Genomic DNA, 23,135 nt, shown 5'->3' with positions numbered 1-23,135 from the left:
CGTCATCTCCAATCCTGCTGGAGACACCGCAGTCTCCTCCCCCTCCACGCCCACGGCCAAGGCCCCAGCTTCGAGAGCGTCGCAGCGCCCGCCAGGAACGTCGAGCTGCTGTTGGTCCGTACGCATGCCGCCGAAGACAGCTGCAGCCGCCGTCTTCGCCGATGGTGAACCCAAGCGGCCTCATGCGGACGAGTCCACCTCCTGCTACCCGTGCGGAGCCTCGTGCCGCTCGGCCGCGTGACCGATTCGTCCCCGCGCAGTGGTCATTTCGCGTGGCTCACCTCCGTGGGCAATTCAACCCGCTCGGCATGATCTTCCCCGCGGTGCCCCACTTCGGCTGGTGTGCCTGCACTTCTCCATGCCGAGTGGGGACCTGCCGCAATTCGTTGATGCAGTTGTACTGCAACAAGAACTGTTGTCCGTACGAGGGTATGTGCGGGAACGGTCTGTCGGAGTCGACGAAGGTCCGCTTGGCGAGGAATGCGCGAACGCGGCAGCTGTCTGTGGTGGCCACCGACGACATTGAGAGCGGCGAGGTGTTGGGCCAGTACTTGGGCGAGCTCGAGCACGTGAGCGTCTCGCCCGAGAACCGCCCGCGCAACGAGGGCTATCGCCTCGTCATGAGGCAGAGGCCAAAGACACCCAGCCACCCCATTTGCGTTGCCATCAACGCCCGGCGCCTCGGGGGACTGATGCGGTTTGTTAATCACTCGTGCGAGTCGGTGGCTACATTCTGCGAGGTGGCGAATGGGCGGCGAACGACGGTCGTGGTGGTTACTACGGAAGACGTGCTCCAAGGACAAGAGATCACGGTCGACTACGGGGATGACTTGTGGTTTATCTGCCGCTGCGGCAGCGAATCGTGCCGCCACCGCGCGACCCGTAGCGAATGCAGAGGAGATGTAGCGAGCGATGAGGGGAGATGTGTTGCATAGGTAAGCGTACTGTGATGAGCATGTGCAAGTAAGTCCATGAATCCATGTCTGACAAGCATGTTTGATGTCGAAGTTGACTGTCATTGCTAGAAAATGGAACGTTTGTATTCAACATCGAGTGACTGCAGCCTTGTTTGGCGCCAAAACGAAGCGCGGCCTGGACGCGAGTCTGCCGTGGCCTTCCCGCGCGCGATGTTTGGGCGCGAACTCGCGCACTGTGTTGTCGCTTTATTGGTGGTGGTGGCGTCGAGGGGCAATCGGCTGTGGTGTTGCCGAGGCCGCCGCCGACAGCACCGCGGCTCCTTGAGATGTCATTCTTGCTTTTACCAAGCATCGCCCAATTCCTCCGCTCCGAGCACAACTACTTTTCCCCCCAAGCTCTCCATCGCCGTCCCCGGTACGTTGCTACTGCTGCTATGCATGCGTTGGCTACGTCGTGGAGCTCACACGCTCGTATGTGTTCTACAGATGGCTAAACTTACTGGAAGCTCTAACTACAAGGTGAACGAGGTTCGCCGCCTCCTGGCTCTCGTCGCCAAGTATCTCCCGCTTGTGAAGGACGAGTGGGAGCGCCTCGCGAGTCACTTCAACGCCAACCGTGGCCGTGGCGTTTGCGAGCGCGACTACGAAAGCCTTCGGCGGAAGTTTAAGGTGCTCTACAGCACCCGTAAGCCCACAGGGGTGCAAGAAATGCCGCCTTACATCAAGGAGGCCATGTTGCTGAAGAAGGCCATCGACGACAAGGCTAACGTGGTTATCATGGACGACGGGGGCGACGAGGACGACGGATGCGACGCGGACGAAGAGGAGGAGCAGGACGAGCAGCCGGACGTCTGCTTCGAGTTCAACGGCTATGAGAGCTTCGACCACGAGACCTGCACCGATGATCGTGGCGCTGTGAGCGGCACCGGCGGTGACAACGGCACCTGCGCCGAGTTCACGAGCGGTAGCACCGCGAGCGATGACTCGGTACACTCCGACGAGACGAGTGGCTTCGGCGCAGACAGCAGTGGCACGTCGGCCACGCAACCCGCCGACCGCGTCAGCGACTCCTCGGACCTGCTCGACTCGGCCGCGGTCAACGAAGGGCTGGAAGCGTTTGCGAGTACGCCACGCCCAGCACCGGTGACCATGCGTTCAAGCCCACGCCTTCGCTCGGCTGGGCTTAAGAAGACAGCGAAGGCGCCGCCTGTGGCTGACCCGAGACGTTCAACTACGACAACGGCGACGAGTGGTTCATCTGGCGCCGACAAGGCGTCGGATGCTCGTACGCGAGGCCAAGAGGTCACTTGCACGCGCGACCAACAAGAAGCGCAGCGCTATCCGAAGCTTGCCAACTCCTCCAGCAGACTGGGAGGGGGAAACTTGGCCAACTTCCGCGACACAGTCGGCCGCAAGCATGCGTACGAGGAGGCCGAGGGGTCGATCGAGGCTAGCTACGCGAATGCAAAGCGTGCCCGGGCTGCAAAAGCGACAGCGGCACTGAAGAAACGGTTGAGCGACCTGGAGAGTTCGGCCAACACGATGGGAGGCAACATCTTCGAAATGTTGCTGATGATGCGCGAGGAGAACGAGCGCAAGGCCGAAGCCCGACGCATGGAGGAAGAGCAGCGCCGCCGCGATGAGCTCGCCGCTCGTGAGGTGCGCTACCTCGCGGACAAGGTGGAAGCGGAGGAGCGGCGCCGCCAGGAGAAGCTCGAGATCGAGGAGCGTGCGCGTCGCGACAAAGAGGAGGTCCGTGCTCGCACACAGGAGCTAATGCTGCTGATCGGCGCTCTGACGAAGAAGGACCGATCTACGCGCAGATGCAGAGGGTGTAGAGAAGACAAAAACAAGAGGGGCGGCTCATTTGTAACGTTTTCATGTTCAAAGCAGCCCTCGTTAGCAAAACGTCAACCGCGACAACAGCTAATCTCAATGAAGACATTACTAACATCACCTCGATATCAATTGCTACCATGCAAGCTAGGCCGTGGCACTTTGCAGAGCCCAAGCCAACAGAGACAAATAGATCAAGAATACCAGAGCTGAGATGAGCATCCATGCTATTTACTCAAATTCAAAGCTACAGCTTCTACAGACACGAACGTTCGTCCTACTGCGGTATCGCCATGTCGTTAGCGAAGGTGGTGCGAATCTCAGAGATTCCGACGGTGCGGACGCGAAAGTTTGTCATGCGGAACATGTTGTTCAGCCGCACACCTCGTAGTTGCTGATCGTAGGGTAGCGGTAGGTTTAGACGACTGTAGACCTTTTGAATGCTGCCCATGCCCCACTCCGCAGCCTGCCTCACGGAGGTGATCGCGTTGTGCAGCGTGAGCGTCGAGCTGCGCAGCGAGGGCAAGATCCTGTCCAAGTCGCCGTCCTTGAGCGGCGTGAGGATTCGGCCGGTCATGGCCGTGGAGCACGGGAAGGCCGAGTCGGACACGACGTTCATGCGCTCATCCGGGCAGAACGTCGGGTTCGTCAGCTTCGTGCGGAACTCGAGCGACGTGTCGGAGTCGTTCCATGACCCCGGGCAATTATGCTTGCACCAGATGATGCAGCTGTCGGCTGCGAAACAGATCGTCCCGGTGACGAAGACTGAGTGCAGCCAGCCGTTGTACATTGCGTTTTGTAGATCAGCACTAGATGGTTGTTGCACCTGCACCGTACGTCAAGAACAATATTAGCAAACTGGTAACCAAACTAATACATTTACAGAGTTCATACGTACGCGGAAGTTTTTGCCGTCTATGAAGTCAAACGTATGCTTCAGAAGCGGCTCGCGCGCCTCGACTAGCTTTACCAGCTGCGTCTGGCGAGAAGGCGAAGGCCATGAGATGCGCGCAGGTGCGTAGCCATCCAGCGCCTTAGAGAGCGCCTCCTCCGCCCTTTTCAGCGTTCTCGACAACGTGCTGGGCGGCACACCAAAGAGCATGCACAAGGTGGTCTGCTCCATGGAGCCTACGTAGAAGCATAGGACGAGACCAAGTGCCTGGTGGTGATAGCGTAGCTTAGGAGGGCGACCTGTCGTCGACGGTTTTGGGATGTAGAAGAAGCTCGAAAAGCGACTAAGAAGCTGGTGGAAGGCAGCTCTGCGCATGCATGTATCAAATTTAGTCAACAGAGTGTACACAATGAGCGATATATTTATATAGTACCTTGTGAGACTAGTTGCATTTAGGGAGTTGAGGTCGTGGCCGCTGGTGCACAAGGCCATCCACGCGGCCTCACAGGGCGTGTCGAGGCACTGCGAGGTCAGGTAGTGGCGCGTGCGCACCGCAATGCGCCACGCCTCCTCCACCAACGCGCCGTGCACGTCGCGGCGGGCGTCGTGCAGCTTCGCGTTGTGCTGCAGGTACGCCTCGCACAGCAGCAGCATCGTGTCCTCTTCCTCGCTCATCTCGTCTTCTCTTGCGTAGCTTCCCGCCCGACGTGAAATGGCGAACTTCAAGCGAACTTCAAGTGGGGGCGATATCTGGATGGATTGTGCATGTTTTAGTGTCCTAAACGAAGTGTCCGGGTACATAGGCAATTGTATCACATCAGTGGTTGAAGGGGACTAAATAGACCGACCAGAGATGAACCTAAATGTCTTTTATGGTGGAGCAAATTTAGGATAAGCCGACATACTCGGAAATAAGAACCGACATATCTGCAGCAGATATGTCGAGTGATTAGACCACTTTTGGTAGGCGTCCAATCTTCGAACTACTCGATCCATAACGCAATTGCCAACTACCACAAAGCATACAGTAAGTGACAGCAAGTTCGAGTTCCACGTCATATAATAGTAGTAGTAGCAAATGCAGCGAACAAACAATGCGTCGTCTAGGAAAAGTGGACATGTGCATTTATGATAGATACTGACTGAAGTATCCGGCTATCGAAGCGAAGTCATAGAGTGCTTTACTTGACCTCGTTCACCAGAGTCTCCTTGGCGACGTACGCCTTCACGTTGGCGAAGGTCGTCAGGGCGATGTTGTCCAGGGCCTCCTTGGTGAAGAAGGCCTGGTGACCCGTGATCAGCACGTTCGGGAACGTGAACAGGCGGGCCAGGGTCTCGTCGCCGATGATGGCACCCGAGCGGTCCGAGTAGAAGTACTCGCCCTCGCCCTCGAACACGTCGAGGCCGACCGAGCCGATCTTGCCGCTCTTGAGGCCGTCCACCAGAGCCTTGGTGTCGATCAGGCCGCCGCGACTCGTGTTGATGATCATGACGCCGTCCTTCATCTTAGCGATGCTCTCGGCGTTGATCGTGTGCTTGGTCGACGGGAACAGCGGGCAGTGCAGCGAGATGATGTCGGCGCGGGCCCACATCTCGTCCAGCGACACGTACTCGACGCCGTAGCTTAGGGCCTCGGGGTTCTGCACCACATCGTAGCCCAGCACCTTGGCGCCGAAGCCAGCGGCGATGCGAGCGAAGAGTGCGCCGATCTTGCCCGTGCCCACGACGCCGATGGTTTTGCCGTGCACGTCGAAGCCCAGCAGACCCGACAGGCGGAAGTTCTGCTCGCGCGTGCGGTTGTACGAGCGGTGAATCTTGCGGTTCAGCGTCATCATCAGCGACGCGGCATGCTCAGCCACAGCGTACGGCGAGTAGGCCGGCACGCGAGTCACGGCCAGACCCAGCTCCTTGGCCACCTTGAGGTCGATCATGTCGAAGCCGGCGCAGCGCAGGAACATGGCCTTGGTGCCGCCGGCGGCCAGCACGCGCAGAGCGGCCTCGTCGGCCACGTCGTTGACGAAGATGCAGACGCCCTCGCAGCCCTCAGCCAGCTTCGCGGAGTCCGCGTCCAGGCGCGGGGTGAAGAACTTGAGCTCGTGGGCGGGGGTGACGCCCTGCTCCTTGGCGATGCGCTCCATCGACTCGATGTCGTAGCTGTGCGACGAGAAGAAGGCGATCTGCATGGTGGCGGCTGGTGGTGGTGGGATGAGGTGTTCTTGGCAAAAGGAAGAATGAGCTTTGGGTCGCTGCACTCGATCGCCGCGGCTCGAATCTTGGTGCTTGGGCGCAGCAGACGTCAGCATCTGACCCTGCTTGCTCGGCAGCTGCGCGTTTCTTTGCGTTTCTGACGTCGCGGTGGACCTTTCATGAAACGGACGCGCACCGTATGGGGCACAACAAAAATCTTTGAACATTTGGACCATACTGGGTCCAAGGTGATGCCGCGGACGGACGGTCACTTGTGCGGCGCGTCACGCCAAGCGGCCCTCTCCACGTCGCTTGCTTGCTCGACGCTCGACTTGCGAACTGCCACCAACCGAGCATGTTAAAACGCGCACCATGGCGGACCGTGCCCAGCGTGGAGCTGCGCAAGAACAATATAAAAACGCAGCTCGCCACGCGCGCTGGATTAAAATCGGACGCGGGCAGAAGATGCCCAGGCATGAACGACTGGACTCCGAAAGACTGTCCCAGAGGCGAGTGTGCAGGCAGCGCTCTCTCTGTGCAGCAGCACGCACCGACTCCAAGATCGTTAGCACTTGGATTGGATGCAGCCCGCGGTACTGGCAGCGGCCCGCGAGACAACGCCAGAGACACGAGGGACTCAAGCAGCAGGGCAATGCGGCTCAAGCCCAGACACCGACGGAGCCCCTCCCAGCATCGATCGAGCTCCCGGCTGCAGACGAACGAGGAGCTGGGCAAATTCGAGCGCAGACATGGCTGCCAAATTTGCGGCCAAACTCATTTTGCGACGTGGGTTGTGTCGTTCATCCGAACTCTCTCTGTACGGCGCGCAGATTTGATTGAACAAGACCGGCGATGATTTCTTCTTGGCAAGCATCAGGTGTCCAGGGCTGGTGTACTGTAATCAGGCATTTTATTGTGCTCATGGCTAGAGAAGGGTATGTCGATGTTGCTGCGCTGCGCGTACACTTATGGCTACCCTCCCCTCAGCACTACCCAAACAGTTAAAGTCAAAGCTTTACATTGCGTGCGTTCACGCCACCAAGTACAGAGGTTTAGATGCACGTTATGTCGATCCGCAACTGTCCGCATCCCGCCTTTCCATTACTTCACTTCGTTCACCAGCGGCTCGTTGGCAATGTACGCAGCAATATTCGCAATAGTCATGCGCGCAATGTTGTCCAGAGCCTCCTCCGTGAAGAAAGCTTGGTGACCCGTGATGACCACGTTCGGGAAAGTGAACAGCCGCGCCAGCATGTCGTTGACGATGATTTCGCCCGAGCGGTCCGAGTAGAAGTAGCCCTGCTCGCCCTCGAACACGTCCAGTCCTGCCGCTGAGATTTTGTTGGACTTGATGCCCTGTACGAGAGCGTCTGTGTTGATCAGAGCCCCTCGGCTCGTGTTGATGATCATCACGCCGTCTTTCATCTGCTTGATGCTGTTCTCGTTGATCACGTACTTGGTGCTCGGGAACAGCGGACAGTGCAGCGAGATGATGTCGGCCTCCTTCCAGATCTCCTCCAGCGGCACATACTCAACTCCATAACTCAACGCCTCCGGGTTCTCGGCCACATCGTTCGCGAGGACTCTGCAGCCAAAGCCCTTGCAAATGCGCGCAAAGATGGCGCCGATCTTGCCCGTGCCGATGATACCGACAGTCTTGCCGTTCATGTCGAAGCCCAGAAGACCCGTCAGTCGGAAATTCTGCTCGCGCGTGCGGTTGAAAGCGCGGTGCGTCTTGCGGTTCAGCGTCATCATCAGCGCCGCGGCGTGCTCCGCCACCGCGTACGGGGAGTACGCCGGCACGCGCACCACCGGCATGTTCAGCTCCTTGGCCGCCTCCAGGTCCACCATATCGAAGCCCGCGCAACGCAGGAACAGCACGCGGGTGCCTCGGTCATGGAGCTTCAGTGGGTACGTAGCAAGCAGGTGCACCGGTTAGCCCATAAATTAACACTGGCACACGCCCAGTAGCAACAAGTCTCACCCGACGCAGTGCCGTGGCGTCGGCGACGTCGTTCACGAAGATGCAGACGCCCTCGCAGTTCTCGGCCAGCTGCGTGGTCTGCTGCGTCAGTCGGTTCGAGAAGAAGCTGCGGTGAGCCATGCAGACAAATCAGTCCTGACCAAGGTCTCAGCTGCAGACGCGTGCACGCAGTGAACGTACACGAGCTCGTTGTCCTTGACGATGCCGGCGTGGTCGGCCAGCGCCTTGATGGCGTCGATCTCGTAGTTGTGCGCCGAGAAGAAGCCGATGCGCATGCCCTTGCGCGGGGCAGCGCTGGCGAAGTCGCGCTGCGCGAGAGCAGGCAGCCACCGGCGCGCCATCGAGAGGCCCGGGCGGCGGCCGAGCGAGGCCACGCAGCGCTGCATCATGTTGTCGGGAACTCCTTGGTGCTTTGAGGACTTTTCGCTAATGGACAAGCAGGGCATCAAAGGTGCGCTGAAGATACGTCAACGTCGTATCTCGCTGCGTGTCTATCCGGCTGACGCGCCGTTGAGTGCTAGCCCGGCTCTGACCTGCTACCCGCGCGCTTCAACCTCGGTGCTCTGCGACGGCTGGCTGCCTCCGGTGGAGCATGTCCCGGTGATATTGGCCCCGCTGCGACCTTGACGACTTGTATCGTCGTTGGCGGCTCGGGGATATTCATTATTTTGATGCCGCTCGCATGCTCCGTTCTCGCTTGAAGGCCTCTGATTCGAGGCAGTACGCGCTTGAAGCTGCGCGTGCCGATGCGTCTGCTGCCACGCAACAAGTGGGTCAGGGTGGTGTCTGCTGCTACTTCGTTGTTGAACTCGCTTGTCAGCGGTGGTCACAACTCAGTCTCTGCAGCATATCAAGGTAGCGGGGTACGACGTGAAAGGTGCCTCACCCCGCACTGGGTGGTGAATTTATTATTAATACGAACATGCAGGTCCTTGGTCATTACTTTTCGTGCCAGCATTGGTGATGGAAGCAGTACTCTATCGAGTTGATGAGTTGATCAGCAAATGTAAACAATGGCGTTTGATGCAGGATGCCGAGCTGTCCGCCACACTAAGCGCGGTGTTTGATGCAGGGTTCAAAGAGACGCGGCAGGGGCTTCAAAGCGCGACACATGTACATGCATTAGTGTCGCCTGATCAACGTTAAGTTAACGTATCGCTCATTGATGAAGTCTGCAGACGACGATGCGCTGTGTGTTACAACACGGTATGCATGTACTCCGTCTAGGCAATAGGTAGCTGGGTCGGAATTAGCAGCAGGCCAATTCGCTGTTTGTGGACATTTGCCAAGGCAGTAGGAATGCCCGTGCTGCTTACACTCAACGTACATGTACGCCATATTCGCAGCGTATGGTGCTGTCTTTGGCCTTTGCATCCTCTTTATCGGTGTATTTGACTTGGTGTCATCATTATCGATGTACTTACTAAATCACTTGGTTCCCCCGCCGTCGCTCCAATTATCGTCTTCTCGACTCTGTGCGTGCTCAACGTAATCGGTGTTATCTGCGCGTCTTGAGCGCTCGATTGGCTACGAAGCGAGATATTCTTGAAGCGTCTTACTCTCTCATCCATTCCACAGTACCGTGAGTTGTTGCAATCGCGTGGACATTGGCGAATTGCTGAGTAATGCGAGCTCGTTGATCAAGCAGACTCCGAAGGACCGGTTAAATTGCCGAGTCTGTGCACGATGGCCTGAGGCTTGATCTTGCATGGGCAAAAATAATCGAACCATTAAGGAATGTATTATCAATTTAAGTAACTTACTTGTTTACTTACTGATGAACAAGAATAACACTGACGCACTTGCGTTCACAATGGCATAATGTACGCTGTGTCAACTATTAATACTCGCTATTCAGCAGCTGCCCCACCACCACCATCTCCTGTTCCAGGTAACAGCTTCGTTCCCCGACTTCTGAGTTATTCTCTTCCGCGGGGATCTGGGGGTGCAACCCCCAGGAAGAAAAGTTGCGGGACTACGTGTAGCGATTGCAATCATATACGAACGGTGATATATCTGAAACTTTGATTTACGTCTTTCTTACTAATATTTTGGTCACGCCGACTGAGCTGTACGTGTTGATTGATTTGGATCTAGTACAACGGGAGCTATGTGGTTTTAGCGTTAGTTGAAGTCCCTACCGACCATGGCGTGATTTCTGTATGCTCGGTCAAAGCGCAGATCTACGATGGCGGCAAAACACAACCATCAGCTCAATACATACTGTCACTACGCAGGTAATCCTAACAGCTTTACTTCCTCTTGTCGGAAGTACTTCAAAGTAGCTTCGGGAGAAGCACGTCTGACTCATTTTACTTTAGTAAAAAAAAAAAACTTAATTAATGTACATATGTAGTCAAAGAGAGTTGAGTAGCACGCAAAAATCTGGATGTTGTCAAAAATGCACTAAAGGAATAATGAGGCGATTCACTCAGAATCTGAGTCGTCTGATGAACATTCCTGTGGCCGACCGGTTGTACCAACCTACCACAAAACGATTGACGGTCCATTTAAAACCCTACAACTCAAGTAAATCAAGATCGTGAGTCGCAGTATAGATGTTACTGAAGCGTGGATATGCACCCGATTGGCAACAATACTTAAAAGGGGGCAAGTCCCGTGCTACTTTCATCAAAAGCGCTTGCTTCATGGGGTGGGGGTAAAGAAACATTTAGCCTGACACGAGTTAATCACCCTGTCCTTTATAGCATGCTACCGATACATTGCTGCGCTTGTAATCTTCAAAATGAAATAATGCTCGACATTTCTTCGCTTCGTTTCAAAGCGAGGTTCATTGCAGTCAGTTAGTGTTAGTTTTCCCAACAAAACTCGACATTTATTAGGCAATAGCCCTCAGTCAATTAGTCATGCTACTGAAACACTACGTTACAGGCATTATCGGCAAGTGACAGCTTGCTGCAGTCGATGTCGGCAAGGGCCATTCAGGAGTAACACGGAACGACTGTTGGCAACCCATAGCATTCGTATAGACTCCGCTATAAAGAGGCGTCGCCCGTGTGCCCCGTGATGATCGGACAACCGTTTTAAGTGGTATTTCTCGATTATAATACTGTTTGCAACATTCTTCGACGAGCTTCGAATAAGCCCACCCCAGTTATTGCATGACTGGCCCATGCAGGCGGTGAGGAAGATAGCCATCTCGGTCGATCCGAGCCAGGCTGTTAGGTATACTGCCAATTAATACTGTAGTAATTGGCAACTCCGAGAGGTTCCTGACAAACCTCGGTCTGGCTTGGTCTTAGCAATGCGCTTGCATCCAAGTACAGTCCAGCGGACACCCATTTCCTAAAAAATAGGTTGTTTCTCTGCTGCGGGGTTTGGTGACAACTGGCACGGCATGGCGTTCATGTACTGTATTAAGCAACTAATTTTATGCGAGGATCAGATTGCCTACAGTGTACCAGTACAGTCTTTTGCCTGAATAAAGAACAGGTAGAATCTGATAACCTTCTGTTTCTGATGTTACTGAAGTTGTAGCCACTTGCACTGCTACAAGAAGGGTTGAACTTGGGATTCCGCCAATTAGATGGTATCTACAACGATTCCGCCAATCACAGACCACAAACCGAGGACATCGATACCGGTCTGCTTAGTAAGGTTGATATCAGCTTCATTCTCAATTAACATAATTTAGTTTTTTGCTGTTTTCGAGGCTCAAGCATTTTGCCTGTATAGTCCGATGATCTTGGGCTTTGAATATATATAAGGTGTTCTTTATTCAGGCAAAAGACTGTACTTTGCCTTGGGCACAGTGCAGGGCGTAAAAAAAAAAGAGACGCGAGCTGTCGACCGGGTGAATTAGAGGTGCTGGGGTTGCACCGGTGCCGCCTCCCCATTCTCGGCGAGATGTATCAGGTGTAATAATCAGCCTGAAGCACTGCCATAACCATCGGCGCTATTATTAATAGTAGCGAGGCAGGATATTCGGTCCGTGAGCAACGGCGCGAGCGGCAAAATGCTGGCTGCTTCAGCCACGCGACCGCCTTTCGCGGCCGAAACGGCGACGACGGCGGAAATGAAGCCGCCTGCATTGAAGCGCTGATTGACAGCGCGGGGTTGCACACGGCAGCTGGGCCGCGGGCCACCAACCAGCGAGACTGCCCCCGCCTCAACGAGCGAGGCTTGAAGCTGCGGATGAGTGTGCTCCGGTTGTGTGGCGATTGTATGGGGCTCGTGTCTCAGCGCGGCGCGGGAACGAACCCTCGTTAGCGAGGACGGTGCAGATAGGCAGGCAGGCTCCGCTGAACGGTACAGTCTCCCAAAACGGAGCCAAAGGCTCCCTTAATCTCTCAAAAGAGGGGCGTTATCGCGAAATGACCCCGAATTAAGCGCCCGCGCCACACAAAGACACATAGTCAGACCGCCCCATCCGCCGAGCAGTGCCGCAGAATCGGTCACTTCCTCTTCCCCTGCTCGACGCGCGCCAGTCGCCGTCGCCAGCCTCCTCAGTGGTCTCTAATTGCCGCTGCAGCCCCGCCATTAATCCGCCAACGGGCGCGTAGCTAGAGGCAGCCAGTCACACCACACCCACAGCCAGCCAGCCAACTATGGGCGGCGTGTACACGCGCGTGCTGAACGTGGCGTCGCTGCGGCCCGGCGACCACGTGTGCATCTGGGACTACAGCCGCTGGCCCATTTCCTACCAGCACCACGGCATCGTCTGGGCCTCGGGCGCCTCGGCCGCCGACGTGCGCGTGTGCCACGTGTGGAGCCCGCTCGAGGGCTTCCAGGAGGCGCAGGCCGACTCGTGCTTCCGCATCTCGACGCTCGAGGAGTTCCTGGACAACCGCAAGCAGAAGCACCTGCGCCTGGTCGAGTACCACACGTCCGGCCTGCGCGAGGTGCTGTCCCGCTGGGGCGAGGTGCACCTGAGCAAGGCCGACCTGCCCGAGGTCGTGCTCTCGCGCTGCCGCTTCCTGCTGGGACTGGGCCGCGGGGATTTCAACATCTTCACGCAGAACTGCGAGCACGCGGCCCACTGGTGCATGACCGGCGAGCAGTGGTGCAAGCAGACGCTCACCAAGGTGCGCGGCCGCGTGCCGTTCGAGAAGCGCCTCGCCAAGGAGGACGTGGACGCGCTCGTCAAGCAGGTGGAGGAGATCAAGGCCATCTCGCGCTCCGTCGTGAGCAACGTGCTCAAGCTCTCGGGCTCCCGCGTGTTCCTCCGGGTCAAGGGCAACCACTACGTGCAGGTGCAGGCCGACGGAACCGTGGGCATCGTGCCGCAGGGGGACGACCCGATGACGTGTGGCCGCACGGCGTTTCTCCTCGAGTGCTACGCCCGCGGCTACAACAGCATCCGCGTGCGCTTCTTCCACGAGGAGTCGGGCTGCTACATGTTCAGCCGCTCGACCTTCAGCTGCTTCCGCGACCTGCGCATGAAGGAGCCCATGTGCGTTCGCGGCAAGTCGGGGCTCACGTGGGAGTACTCGACCTTGGGCTATCTGAGAAGCATGAACCAGCACAGGCGGTACGTAGGCGCACGAGAAGACGGCTTGCTGCTGGACGTGAGCATGCGCGGCGACGCGGCCCGAGTGGAGTTCGTGGCGTGCGAAGGCGAGGCCGAGGCCTACACGCCGCCGGACATCCACCAGGTCACGCGCACGTACAACCACGAGAAGTCCATCCAGTACACGGAGTCGCAGAGCATGCGGGACTATAAGGCGGCCGAGCTCATCAAGTCGTCGCCCACATCCTCCACCGCAACCCCCACGACCGAACGAGCAGCAGCGGTGGCGGCATTGCCCCCGCTGCCTGAGAATGCGTGATGAACATATTTTATGGATAAAATATTATTCGCACCACTCGGTTGCGTGGTGTTGTCCAAGTAAACGTGCATCGGGACACGCATTACGAGCTTGTGGCAGACCGCAGCCTATCCTGGTTGGAGCAGCACCACAAACCTAGGCTGAAAGCAGGCCGAACAAGACATCGTGACATTGTGACCTGAAGTCGATGATTTCATCTCACCATGATGAACCCCAACAAAGTGTACTTCGAAGCACATGTAGTAGATTTTCTTCGGTGAACAGTATTTACCCCCTAACTACACGTATTTACGGTACGTTCTCCTTTCAACATCCTTCCTCCACGTTGCATGCATTCTCATTGTTCATCTTCTGCTGCTTGATTCAAGCTTGACAGCCACGGCACGAAGTCACGCTTCACTTGACCTCGTTCACCAGCGGTTCCTTCCCCACGTACGCCTTGATGTTTGCCATCGTCGTGTGCGCGATGTTGTCCAGCGCCTCCTTCGTGAAGAAAGCCTGGTGGCCGGTGATGATCACGTTCGGGAACGTGAACAAGCGGGCAAGATCGTCGTCGGCGATAATGGTGCCCGAGTGGTCCGAGTAGAAGTAGTCACCTTCCCCTTCGAACACGTCAAGGCCAACGGCGCCGATTTTCTTCGACTCCAGCCCGTTCACCAAGGCTTTCGTGTCGATCAATCCGCCACGGCTCGTGTTGATCAACATCACACCAGGCTTCATCTTAGCGATGCTTTCGGCGTTGATCACATGTTTGGTGCTTGGGAACAGAGGCACATGGAGCGAGATGATATCCGAGCGAGCCCAGATTTCATCCAACGACACGTACTCAACCCCGTAGCTCAAGGCCTCGGGGTTCTGCACTACATCGTAGGCAAGAACCTTGCAGCCGAAACCAGCGGCGATACGTGCAAAGAGCGCGCCAATCTTGCCAGTCCCGACGACACCGATCGTTCTGCCGTGGACGTCAAAGCCCAGCAAGCCCGCCAGACGAAAGTTGAGCTCACGGGTGCGGTTGTACGAGCGATGAATCTTACGGTTCAACACCATCATCAGTGACGCTGCGTGCTCGGCCACGGCGTACGGCGAGTAGGCTGGGACACGGATAACCGGCATGCCCAGCTCCTTAGCGACCTTCAAGTCGATCATGTCGAAGCCAGCACAACGCAGGAACATGACCCGAGTGCCACCAGCATGGAGAACGCGCAGAGCGGCTTCGTCGGCGACGTCGTTCACGAAGATGCAGACACCCTCGCAGCCCTCGGCCAGCTTGGCGGAGTCCGCGTCCAGGCGTGGCGTCAGGAATTGAATCTCGTGCGCGGGGGTGACGTCGTCTTCCTTGGCGATTCGCTCCATTGACTCGACGTCGTAGCTGTGCGACGAGAAGAAGGCGATCTTGATGGAGTTTTGCGCGTTGTGCATGGTGTCGAAGAGCTTGGTAGTTGCTTGGTCGTTGGCGAATAGCTTGTGGGGTTCCTGGCGAAACAAGGAGTGAGAGAGAGAATTGGACTGAGCTCGCTCTAGCCGGCAGGCAGTTCGGCTCCAGGGAGAGATGGCTCTCCCTGGCAGGGTCCCAAAGATCCTGTCCAGCCGCGATGATTCATCCGGTCTCACACTACTTCTCGGAGCCGCATTTCTTGGTAGCGCTGCTGCCTCACCTTCTCTGACTGCAACATGTTACCCGCTGACGTTGGCTCTCATCCATCATACCCTCGCGGTATCGAGCTGAAGCGAGCCAAAACTTCAACGACTTCAACAACATCATTGACCGGGCTCGTCTCACTCGAAAGTCTCGCATTGCAACACCAAGAGGAAAGTTGTATTTCCATTTTAGTTGTACTCCTGTTTCTGAGCCTTATTCAACGACTAGAAAAATTGAAATCGCAGCAGACAAAAAAATCTCTGCTTCATAGTGTTTTGAGTCATAATCGACTTCGAACTGACGGCGGACTTTACTTGACCTCGTTGACCAGCTCCTCCTTGGCCTCGTACGCCTTTATGTTGGCCATCGTGGTGTGGCCGATGTTGTCCAGGGCCTCCTTGGTAAAGAAGGCCTGGTGGCCGGTGATGATCACGTTCGGGAACGTGAACAGCCGAGCGAGAGTCTCATCGGCGATGATGGCACCCGAGCGGTCCGAGTAGAAGTAGTCACCCTCGCCCTCGAACACGTCGAGACCCACAGCAGAGATCTTGCCGCTCTTGAGGCCGTCCACCAGAGCCTTGGTGTCGATCAGGCCGCCACGACTCGTGTTGATCAGCATCACGCCGTCCTTCATCTTGGCGATGCTCTCGGCGTTGATCGTGTGCTTGGTCGACGGGAACAGCGGGCAGTGCAGCGAGATGATGTCGGCGCGGGCCCAGATCTCGTCCTGGCTGACGTACTCGACGCCGTAGCTCAGAGCCTCGGGGTTCTGCACCACGTCGTAGCCCAGCACCTTGCAGCCGAAGCCAGCGGCGATACGCGCGAAGAGCGCGCCGATCTTGCCCGTGCCCACGACGCCAATGGTCTTGCCGTGCAGGTCGAAGCCCAGCAGACCCGCTAGGCGGAAGTTCTGCTCGCGCGTGCGGTTGTACGAGCGGTGGATCTTGCGGTTCAGCGTCATCATGAGCGTCGCAGCGTGCTCGGCCACGGCATACGGCGAGTAGGCCGGCACGCGGATGACGGGCATGCCCAGCTCCTTGGCCACCTTGAGGTCGATCATGTCGAAGCCGGCGCAGCGCAGGAACATGACCTTGGTGCCGCCGGCGGCCAGCACGCGCAGAGCGGCCTCGTCGGCCACGTCGTTGACGAAGATGCAGACGCCCTCACAGCCCTCGGCCAGCTTGGCGGACGTGGCGTCCAGGCGCGGGGTGAAGAACTTGAGCTCGTGGGCGGGCGTGATGCCGTCCTCCTTGGCGACGCGCTCCATCGACTCGATGTCGTAGCTGTGCGTGGAGAAGAAGGCGATCTTCATGGCTGGCGGTGGGTGTTGTGGGCTGTTGCTCGACTCGAGGCAAATTCAGGAATGAGAATGACGCAGCACCAGTTGTTGACCGACAAGCAGGGGGCTCACTTGTCCTCACTATGAGGTCAAAGGTATCAACGCTTTGGATCCACTGGCGTCCTTGCTTCAACGATCGTCTTTTGCAGAGAAACGCAGCGCCGGTCTTACAGATGACAAGCAATGCGTTTAGTGGCAAGTCGGTGGTTTAGGTTGATTAATAAAGCTTAGCCCTGCTGCTAAAACGTCGACAACAGCGATGCGGCCGTCTAACTGTGACGACTGAGACACTCGGCGCATTACGCTCCAGTAGCCATGCCCCAAGCGGAGCTCCCCGTCGTGAGCCTGCTGCTCGAGCGCCAGCACCACCACCCGCTGCTCGAGGGATTTCCGAAGGCGGCGCGTGTCGGTGGCCTTCCTTTGTTCCTCGGCGAAGCTGGAGCAGCCCAGGTATCAACCAATACATCACGCGCGACAAGATCGTAGCCCTTGACGTTGCTTCACTGACGGACTCTTGCACAGGACGCGGCGTTCCTGGAAGCCAATGGCGTCCAAGCAGTCATCTCATTGGGCACCGGCAACCTCGTCGAGAAGGTAGCCGCAATGGGGTAATTGCAATGGTATTACGGGTTGCAAGGACGTTGACTGGGAGTGTATTGGCCCAGCCGTGCGACGCGCTGCTCATCGACATCCTGGACATGGAGGAGGAGCTGCTGCTGCCGCACTTCGACGAGAGCATCGCGTTCCTCAGGAAACATCTGATGCGGCCGGAGGCGCCAACAGCCGTGCTTGTGCACTGCGTGTACGGCCAGTCGCGCAGCGCTTCGATCTGCGTGGCGTTCCTGATGGCGACGCAGAGTCTGACGCTGCTGGAGGCGTACGACGTGGTGCAGAAAGCTCGGCCGTGCATTTCGATCAACCCGGGCTTCCTGCGCCAGCTAGAGCTCTTCCAGAGGATGGGGAACGACCCGGACATCATGGGCGCCACGCCTGCACACGCCGAGCTGCGCACGATGGTGGCGCGGCGACAGCGGATGAAGATGGGGACGCCCGATATTGTTGCTACTCCGCAGCTCACACGCCCAGGAAGCTCCTTGTGCTGCAGGAAGTGCAATTACGTTCTGGGCACGACGAGGAATCAGGTGCGCCAAGTTTGAGTTCTCTCGTTTAGCCTTGTACTATTGAGGAGGAGGTTGACAAATGTCGTTGTGTGCTCTGTTGCGTAGTTATCCCACACAACTTCGGACACGGCCAGCGGACCCTGCGCTGGGATTTTCGTAGAGCCCATGCAGTGGATGACGAAGGAACCTTCTTTCGTCAGAAACAATGATGGCAAGTTGCTCTGCCCGTCGTGCAAGGCCAAGCTGGGCTCGTGGAACTGGATCGGTGTCAAGTACGTTTCCCACAGTAATCAGTGTTCGAGTGAGTTTCTCTTGATAACTAACCTCACATGACACCCTTGCTTCAGATGCAACTGCAAGTGCTTCGTTACCCCGGCGTTTCAGTTGGTTCCGAGCCGAATACAGACGCGCGTGTTGTGAGACTCTCCTGTGCCAGACCACCGGAACGAATAAACAGCCGCCGCGACGGCTCACGCGCCACATCACAGCATGGGCGGGGCGGTTAGCAGCGCGAACGCTGGCACTCTCTTGGCCAATTCACCCTCGCTGAATGCTCAAGCTGTGCTGGAGGTGGCACGAACGAGTGCGTGGCGCCAACATGTTTAACCTGCAACAGCTTCCGCTCGTTTTTGCTGATTCGTATGTGCTCCCGCTGCAGTCAATGAGCAAACCACCAAACGGTTCACCCTTCTGTCCCAACGCGAGTTCCACGTAGGCGTGGACGAACTGAAAGCGCTTGTCCCTAGCGTCGCAAAGGATACAATCGTGCAGGCGTTTGCTGTATTTGACCTCAAGAACCGACGCGCAGTAGATTCGTGCGAGCTCTTTGCCAGTCTCATTCTAGTGGCCCCACAGCTATCGCGGGATGCCAAACAAAACGGTCTGTGCTGCTTTAGCATGCCCTCGCATAGATAGCGCTAGTCCGCAGTCCGATTAACGCATCTTACTCGACCAACAGCGATCTTCGAGCTGTTCAACTTATCCACGCACCGCAAGGGGCTGATGGTGGCGGACGAAGCAACTTTACTGTTCCGGACAGTCGCTGTGGGCGCTGCGAAGTTGCTGCGCATTGTTGCCACCTCCACTGAGGAGCTGCCGCATCTAGCGTTCTTCGAAGACCTGACCAAGGCTCTCTACGGCGAGCACGAGACCCTCGCTTACGAAGACTTTGCGCGGTTGTGCCAAGCAAGCGAAGAAATTGATACCTTCATAGCACAATGGACCGTAGGCGCCATGTAGCATGCACATAAGGTTGTAAAGACTTGCGTTGTGCATGGACCACCGGAACTCTCGCAAATCGCGGATTTCACATATGAAAGAGATAATAGAAGTGGAAGCCATTAACCGACCTTCAACCACTGAGAGCCTGGCCAGTGCTCCTTTCGCAATGCAAACTTGTCCGCTACGGGAGATTCGCAAGCGGTATGCTGTACGGCATTCGATCATAGTTCTGGTTGACGCCCAGTCTCGGGTCACCTCTGCAACACGACCACACCAGATCAACGTCAGTAGGAACTCGACCATAGCACGCACCACTTGCTCACAGAACTCACTCTCGAGGCGGAAGCAGCACCTCCTCTTCCCGGTAGATTCGTCCGGGCGTCCGTATCGTCAGCATCGAGGCGTTCTGCGTGCAGTTGGTCCACGAGGGACAGCAGTTGTCGACGCACGGCGTTCCGGGCGTCTCCACGGACGTGAGCTCGAAGACCTCTGGGCGGGTGTCGCCTCGCGGCGTGAGGTCCCCGGCGCGGAACTCGCAGTACCCGTCCTTGCAGTAACCGCGCCGCGAGCAGAAGGCAGCCACGTCCACGCGCTGCTTCATGCTGCAGCCGATGCGCACCAGGCACTGGCCCAGCTTGCTGCGGAGCACAAGCCCATCGTCAGGAACGCAGATACCGCGCGCAGAAGGAGTGCACGTTGCGGCCCGCGGTGGTCGCACCGCGCAACCGGACATCTCCACCACCGCCAGCACGCACGCATTGGAGCAAGAAACAGCAGCAGCAGCAGTCGCGCACTTACCTGTAGCACGGACACATGTAGCGCCGCGGGTCCTGGTACTGCACGGGGCAGTCCATACGGCACGCCTCGACTTGCTCAGCCAGGCATCCTGCTCCACAGAGGCGGCAGCGTCAGTGGCAGGCGACTTCGGCAATGGGCGTGTCGCGCGTTGCAGCGGCGAGGCGCTCACCTGCCGAGACCTGGCGCACCTTCGGCAGCGCCACCTTCACCGCCACACAGAACCAGACCACGCCGGCCACGTCAGTCAGCGCACTCGAACGACGTGCATAGCAGATACCGAGCCGCGATGATCAATCGAGCCAATTGATCATCCGCGCGAGCAGACGATGTGTTTACGCCCTCCGTCTCTCTCCGCCCGAGGCGAGCGCGCACTTGCCTGGGCCTGGGCATGGTGGCGCGGCGGCAGCAGCAGCAGCAGCAGCAGCGTCGACGTCGTGAGAAGAAGCAGCAGCGGCGGCACTGCCAGCGCCGACGGCCGCGTCATTTTCGTCGGAGCCGTCTTTTCACACATATTGCGGCGCTTCGCATATAACTCGCATACCGTATTAATATAACTCCTGATATAACTCCTGACAGGTGTAGGATGTGTACGTTTACGTACATAGTTTGCAGGACACGTGCGACAGAAATGTACCGAGGTGTAATCTGAGGCGGCAAGGATCAATTCGAGGCACTCTCGTGCATGCATCGAGTGCTCGCCGCACACCTGCGCCAAAGTGAGAAGACACGTCTTATTCTGCTGGCATAAGTCACAGGTTCGTCACGAAAAGGTAGGTTTGTTAATCGCTACGTTTTATGGTTCTCGAAACTTTGCTGGGATAAGAAGCGGCAACAAATGCCCGATCGTAGCTCCTCGCGCTAACCTCTACCTGTACCGGTTGCTAGCAGCGACAAAAATGTCCACTGCGACCAGTCCAGGGCGAGTCATCGCGGAGCAAAGTGAGTGGACCTGACGTTGTCCGCGACTAACCCAATATATGGAGATAAATTATCGAGTTCGAGCACTCGCACACGCCTCGACGAGGTCGGTGAATGACCCTTGTGCTCACCCTGTTCACTAAGTAGTAGACCTCAGCGCTTCGTTCTCTCGAAAATTGTGCACGTGTGCAAGTAAGTTTTCCTCTGTGCGTAAAGACTCAACTACGTTCGCTATGCGAGGCGCGCTGGCTTTGCTCGCAGCACGGCTGTTTACTATTCACAACATCAGCTCGCAGGCGAGGACCGTAAGCATCTCTCAACCTTGCCAGGCAAAATGCGTGCGAAATGCAGAGAGCGCGTTCCCGAGAGGAGGGAAAGTGGCATCGCCCAGCGCCAAGTCGCGCGCCTGCTTTGCGCTCGCCGAGTCCTGCTTGACATGGCTGCTTGGCTACACATACATGCTCATACAAGTACATGTCCAACCGAGTCGGCTGGCCCGCGAAATCCATTGATTGGCGCGCCCAACTGCAGCAGTCGTGCATTTCAGTCAGGAAAAATGCCAATGCAGCTGGACGTGCAAAGTCAGCAGCTTCGACAGTGTGTACAACATAATACATGTGCAGCGCGGTCACCCAAGCAAGATATGTTGCTCTTGCTGACCACCTCCGCGCGGTACGACCGAGCCGCACGTCCGCTCTGACGAGATGTACATGCAATTTCCCGATGCGGGTGCCGCCGCTGAGCGCGTGCAGCCATCCCCAGCTGCGTGCGGCTCGAGCCAAGCAGCCCCAGCACCGAACGCGGGCGGCCTCGGTGCTGGCCTGTCCGCGTGCAGGTTGCAGTTCATGTCGTGTTTGTAACGAATGCTGGCGCGCAATCGGGCCGCCTTTGTCGGGAACGGTGACCTGCGTCCAGTATGCTTTTCGGAAATATCGGAAAATTCCACCTGCAGTGGGTGAGCTCTGCGAAAAATGCTCCAAACCCGTCGGCAAAGGCCAAAGGAAGGCGGTTGCAGCACAAACGGGCGCGCCGCGAGCCGAAGAGCGTCGCACAACTCAAAAACCCTCGGAGGCCTCGCCAGCAGCAGCAGCAGCAGCAAGAGACCGCGGAAAGGAAGAAAGCATGGACACGACCTTCGCGCGCACGCCCAAGCTGCACGACGAGGTGCCGGCGCTGCGCTGGATGTACCCGTCCCAGCTCGAGCGCGACTGGGTGCGCGCGTGTCTACCTCGATCGCCTCGATCTGAACCGGCGCGCTAATAATCTCTGCTTCCTTGCTGCCAGGCCATCTCGTGGGAGCCGGGCTTCTGCAAGGAGTCGCTGCCCATGGCCGTGGCGCTGTGCGCCGCCTACTGCGTGCTGTGCTTCGCCGGGCGCCGCGTCATGCGCGACCTCAAGCCCTTCAACCTCAAAGTGTACGTTGCCGACTGACTGACTCTCGCTCTCTTGGAGTTTGTATGCCGCCGCGAAACTGACGATGGATACGCCTTGACCTTGTTGTGCTCAATTGCAGCCCGCTGGCGCTCTGGAACCTGGCGCTGGCCGTGTTCAGCGCCATCGGCGCCTCCAGGACGGTGCCCTTCCTCATCAACACCATCTACCGCCGCGGCGTGTACCACTCGGTGTGCGCGCCGCCCACGCCGCACTACGGCCACGGGCCCGTGGCGCTTTGGGTCATGCTCTTCATCTTCTCCAAGGTGCCCGAGCTCGTGGACACGGCCTTCATCGTGCTGCGCAAGAAGCCGCTCATCTTCCTGCACTGGTACCACCACATCACCGTGCTGCTCTTCTGCTGGCACGCCTTCGCCACGCTCTCGGCTAGGTGAGTGACCCCGCTGTCCACGTTCTGGTGGTGCACTGCACTGCTCGCTCTACTCTCTCTCTCTCTCTCTCTGCTCCTTGTGCTGACTCGTTTGGTGGTTTTCTACGGGTGCAGCGGCCTGTACTTCGTGGCCATGAACTACTCGGTGCACGCCATCATGTACTTCTACTACTTCCTGACGGCGTGCGGCTACCGACCGCGCTGGGCGCGCCTCGTGACGATCTTCCAGCTGAGCCAGATGGGCGTAGGCGTCGCCGTGTGCGGCCTCAACGTGTACTACATGAAGCAGGGCGCCACGTGCAGCGTGGACCCGGACAACCTCAAGTGGGGCATCATCATGTACTCGAGCTACTTCGCGCTCTTCCTCAAGTTCTTCATCGAGCGCTACCTGCTGCGCAGCGCCAAGAAGCCCGCCGCAGCCAAGAAGACCCAGTAAGCCCCAGAATTGTACTTGAAGTAGTAGTAGTTTGCCCCACCCAACGCATGATAAGAAGCTTGATTGATACCCGCATCGATGCACCCATCTCGGTCGGCAAGATCTTTTTGTGCCGTACTTTGCGCGCGCGCGCCACACCAGTCGCACACCAAGTTGAAGTTGCACGCGGTCGACGCAGGTCGACGTCAGCTTGGCGCCCATCCCCCCAATATGCTCGACCAGCTCATCAGGCCATC

At 57.4% G+C, this 23,135-nt stretch overlaps 9 protein-coding genes across 9 annotated transcripts; 4 read left to right on the top strand and 5 right to left on the bottom strand.

Moving 5' to 3' along the window:
* Positions 1–4,826: 4,826 nt before the first annotated feature.
* On the bottom strand, positions 4,827–5,948 carry IUM83_04199 (D-isomer specific 2-hydroxyacid dehydrogenase; the record flags this gene model as incomplete). Its single annotated transcript, XM_067928255.1, has 1 exon — positions 4,827–5,948. The coding sequence occupies one exon, from the start codon at positions 5,946–5,948 to the stop codon at positions 4,827–4,829; it is 1,122 nt and encodes a 373-aa protein (XP_067793856.1).
* Positions 5,949–6,933: 985 nt separating this feature from the next.
* On the bottom strand, positions 6,934–8,205 carry IUM83_04198 (D-lactate dehydrogenase; the record flags this gene model as incomplete). The annotated part of the gene is made up of 3 exons (XM_067928254.1): positions 6,934–7,734; positions 7,817–7,922; positions 7,997–8,205. 3 exons carry the CDS (start codon positions 8,203–8,205, stop codon positions 6,934–6,936), a joined length of 1,116 nt encoding a protein of 371 aa, XP_067793872.1.
* Positions 8,206–12,384: 4,179 nt separating this feature from the next.
* On the top strand, positions 12,385–13,605 carry IUM83_04197 (LRAT-like domain; the record flags this gene model as incomplete). Its single annotated transcript, XM_067928253.1, has 1 exon — positions 12,385–13,605. The coding sequence occupies one exon, from the start codon at positions 12,385–12,387 to the stop codon at positions 13,603–13,605; it is 1,221 nt and encodes a 406-aa protein (XP_067793874.1).
* Positions 13,606–14,001: 396 nt separating this feature from the next.
* IUM83_04196 (D-isomer specific 2-hydroxyacid dehydrogenase) lies at positions 14,002–15,024 on the bottom strand (the record flags this gene model as incomplete). The annotated part of the gene is made up of 1 exon (XM_067928252.1): positions 14,002–15,024. One exon carries the CDS (start codon positions 15,022–15,024, stop codon positions 14,002–14,004), a length of 1,023 nt encoding a protein of 340 aa, XP_067793859.1.
* A 530-nt stretch (positions 15,025–15,554) lies between these two features.
* Positions 15,555–16,556, bottom strand: IUM83_04195 (D-isomer specific 2-hydroxyacid dehydrogenase; the record flags this gene model as incomplete). Its single annotated transcript, XM_067928251.1, has 1 exon — positions 15,555–16,556. The coding sequence occupies one exon, from the start codon at positions 16,554–16,556 to the stop codon at positions 15,555–15,557; it is 1,002 nt and encodes a 333-aa protein (XP_067793858.1).
* Positions 16,557–16,898: 342 nt separating this feature from the next.
* IUM83_04194 (Dual specificity protein phosphatase 12) lies at positions 16,899–18,124 on the top strand (the record flags this gene model as incomplete). The annotated part of the gene is made up of 5 exons (XM_067928250.1): positions 16,899–17,033; positions 17,106–17,177; positions 17,249–17,725; positions 17,810–17,976; positions 18,052–18,124. 5 exons carry the CDS (start codon positions 16,899–16,901, stop codon positions 18,122–18,124), a joined length of 924 nt encoding a protein of 307 aa, XP_067793857.1.
* Positions 18,125–18,193: 69 nt separating this feature from the next.
* IUM83_04193 (uncharacterized protein) lies at positions 18,194–18,943 on the top strand (the record flags this gene model as incomplete). Its single annotated transcript, XM_067928249.1, has 3 exons — positions 18,194–18,287; positions 18,363–18,584; positions 18,663–18,943. The coding sequence occupies 3 exons, from the start codon at positions 18,194–18,196 to the stop codon at positions 18,941–18,943; spliced, it is 597 nt and encodes a 198-aa protein (XP_067793863.1).
* Positions 18,944–19,106: 163 nt separating this feature from the next.
* Positions 19,107–19,971, bottom strand: IUM83_04192 (RxLR-like protein; the record flags this gene model as incomplete). Its single annotated transcript, XM_067928248.1, has 4 exons — positions 19,107–19,182; positions 19,258–19,563; positions 19,724–19,811; positions 19,893–19,971. 4 exons carry the CDS (start codon positions 19,969–19,971, stop codon positions 19,107–19,109), a joined length of 549 nt encoding a protein of 182 aa, XP_067793862.1.
* Positions 19,972–21,763: 1,792 nt separating this feature from the next.
* On the top strand, positions 21,764–22,899 carry IUM83_04191 (Elongation of very long chain fatty acids protein; the record flags this gene model as incomplete). The annotated part of the gene is made up of 4 exons (XM_067928247.1): positions 21,764–21,853; positions 21,926–22,056; positions 22,155–22,463; positions 22,578–22,899. The coding sequence occupies 4 exons, from the start codon at positions 21,764–21,766 to the stop codon at positions 22,897–22,899; spliced, it is 852 nt and encodes a 283-aa protein (XP_067793861.1).
* Between the last annotated feature and the right edge of the window lie 236 nt (positions 22,900–23,135).

Source organism: Phytophthora cinnamomi, assembly GCF_018691715.1.
Source record: "Phytophthora cinnamomi strain GKB4 chromosome Unknown Contig27, whole genome shotgun sequence".
Taxonomy (NCBI): domain Eukaryota; phylum Oomycota; class Peronosporomycetes; order Peronosporales; family Peronosporaceae; genus Phytophthora; species Phytophthora cinnamomi.
The sequence above is the reverse complement of the archived record's forward strand: the minus strand, read 5'-3'. Positions and strand labels throughout refer to the sequence as shown.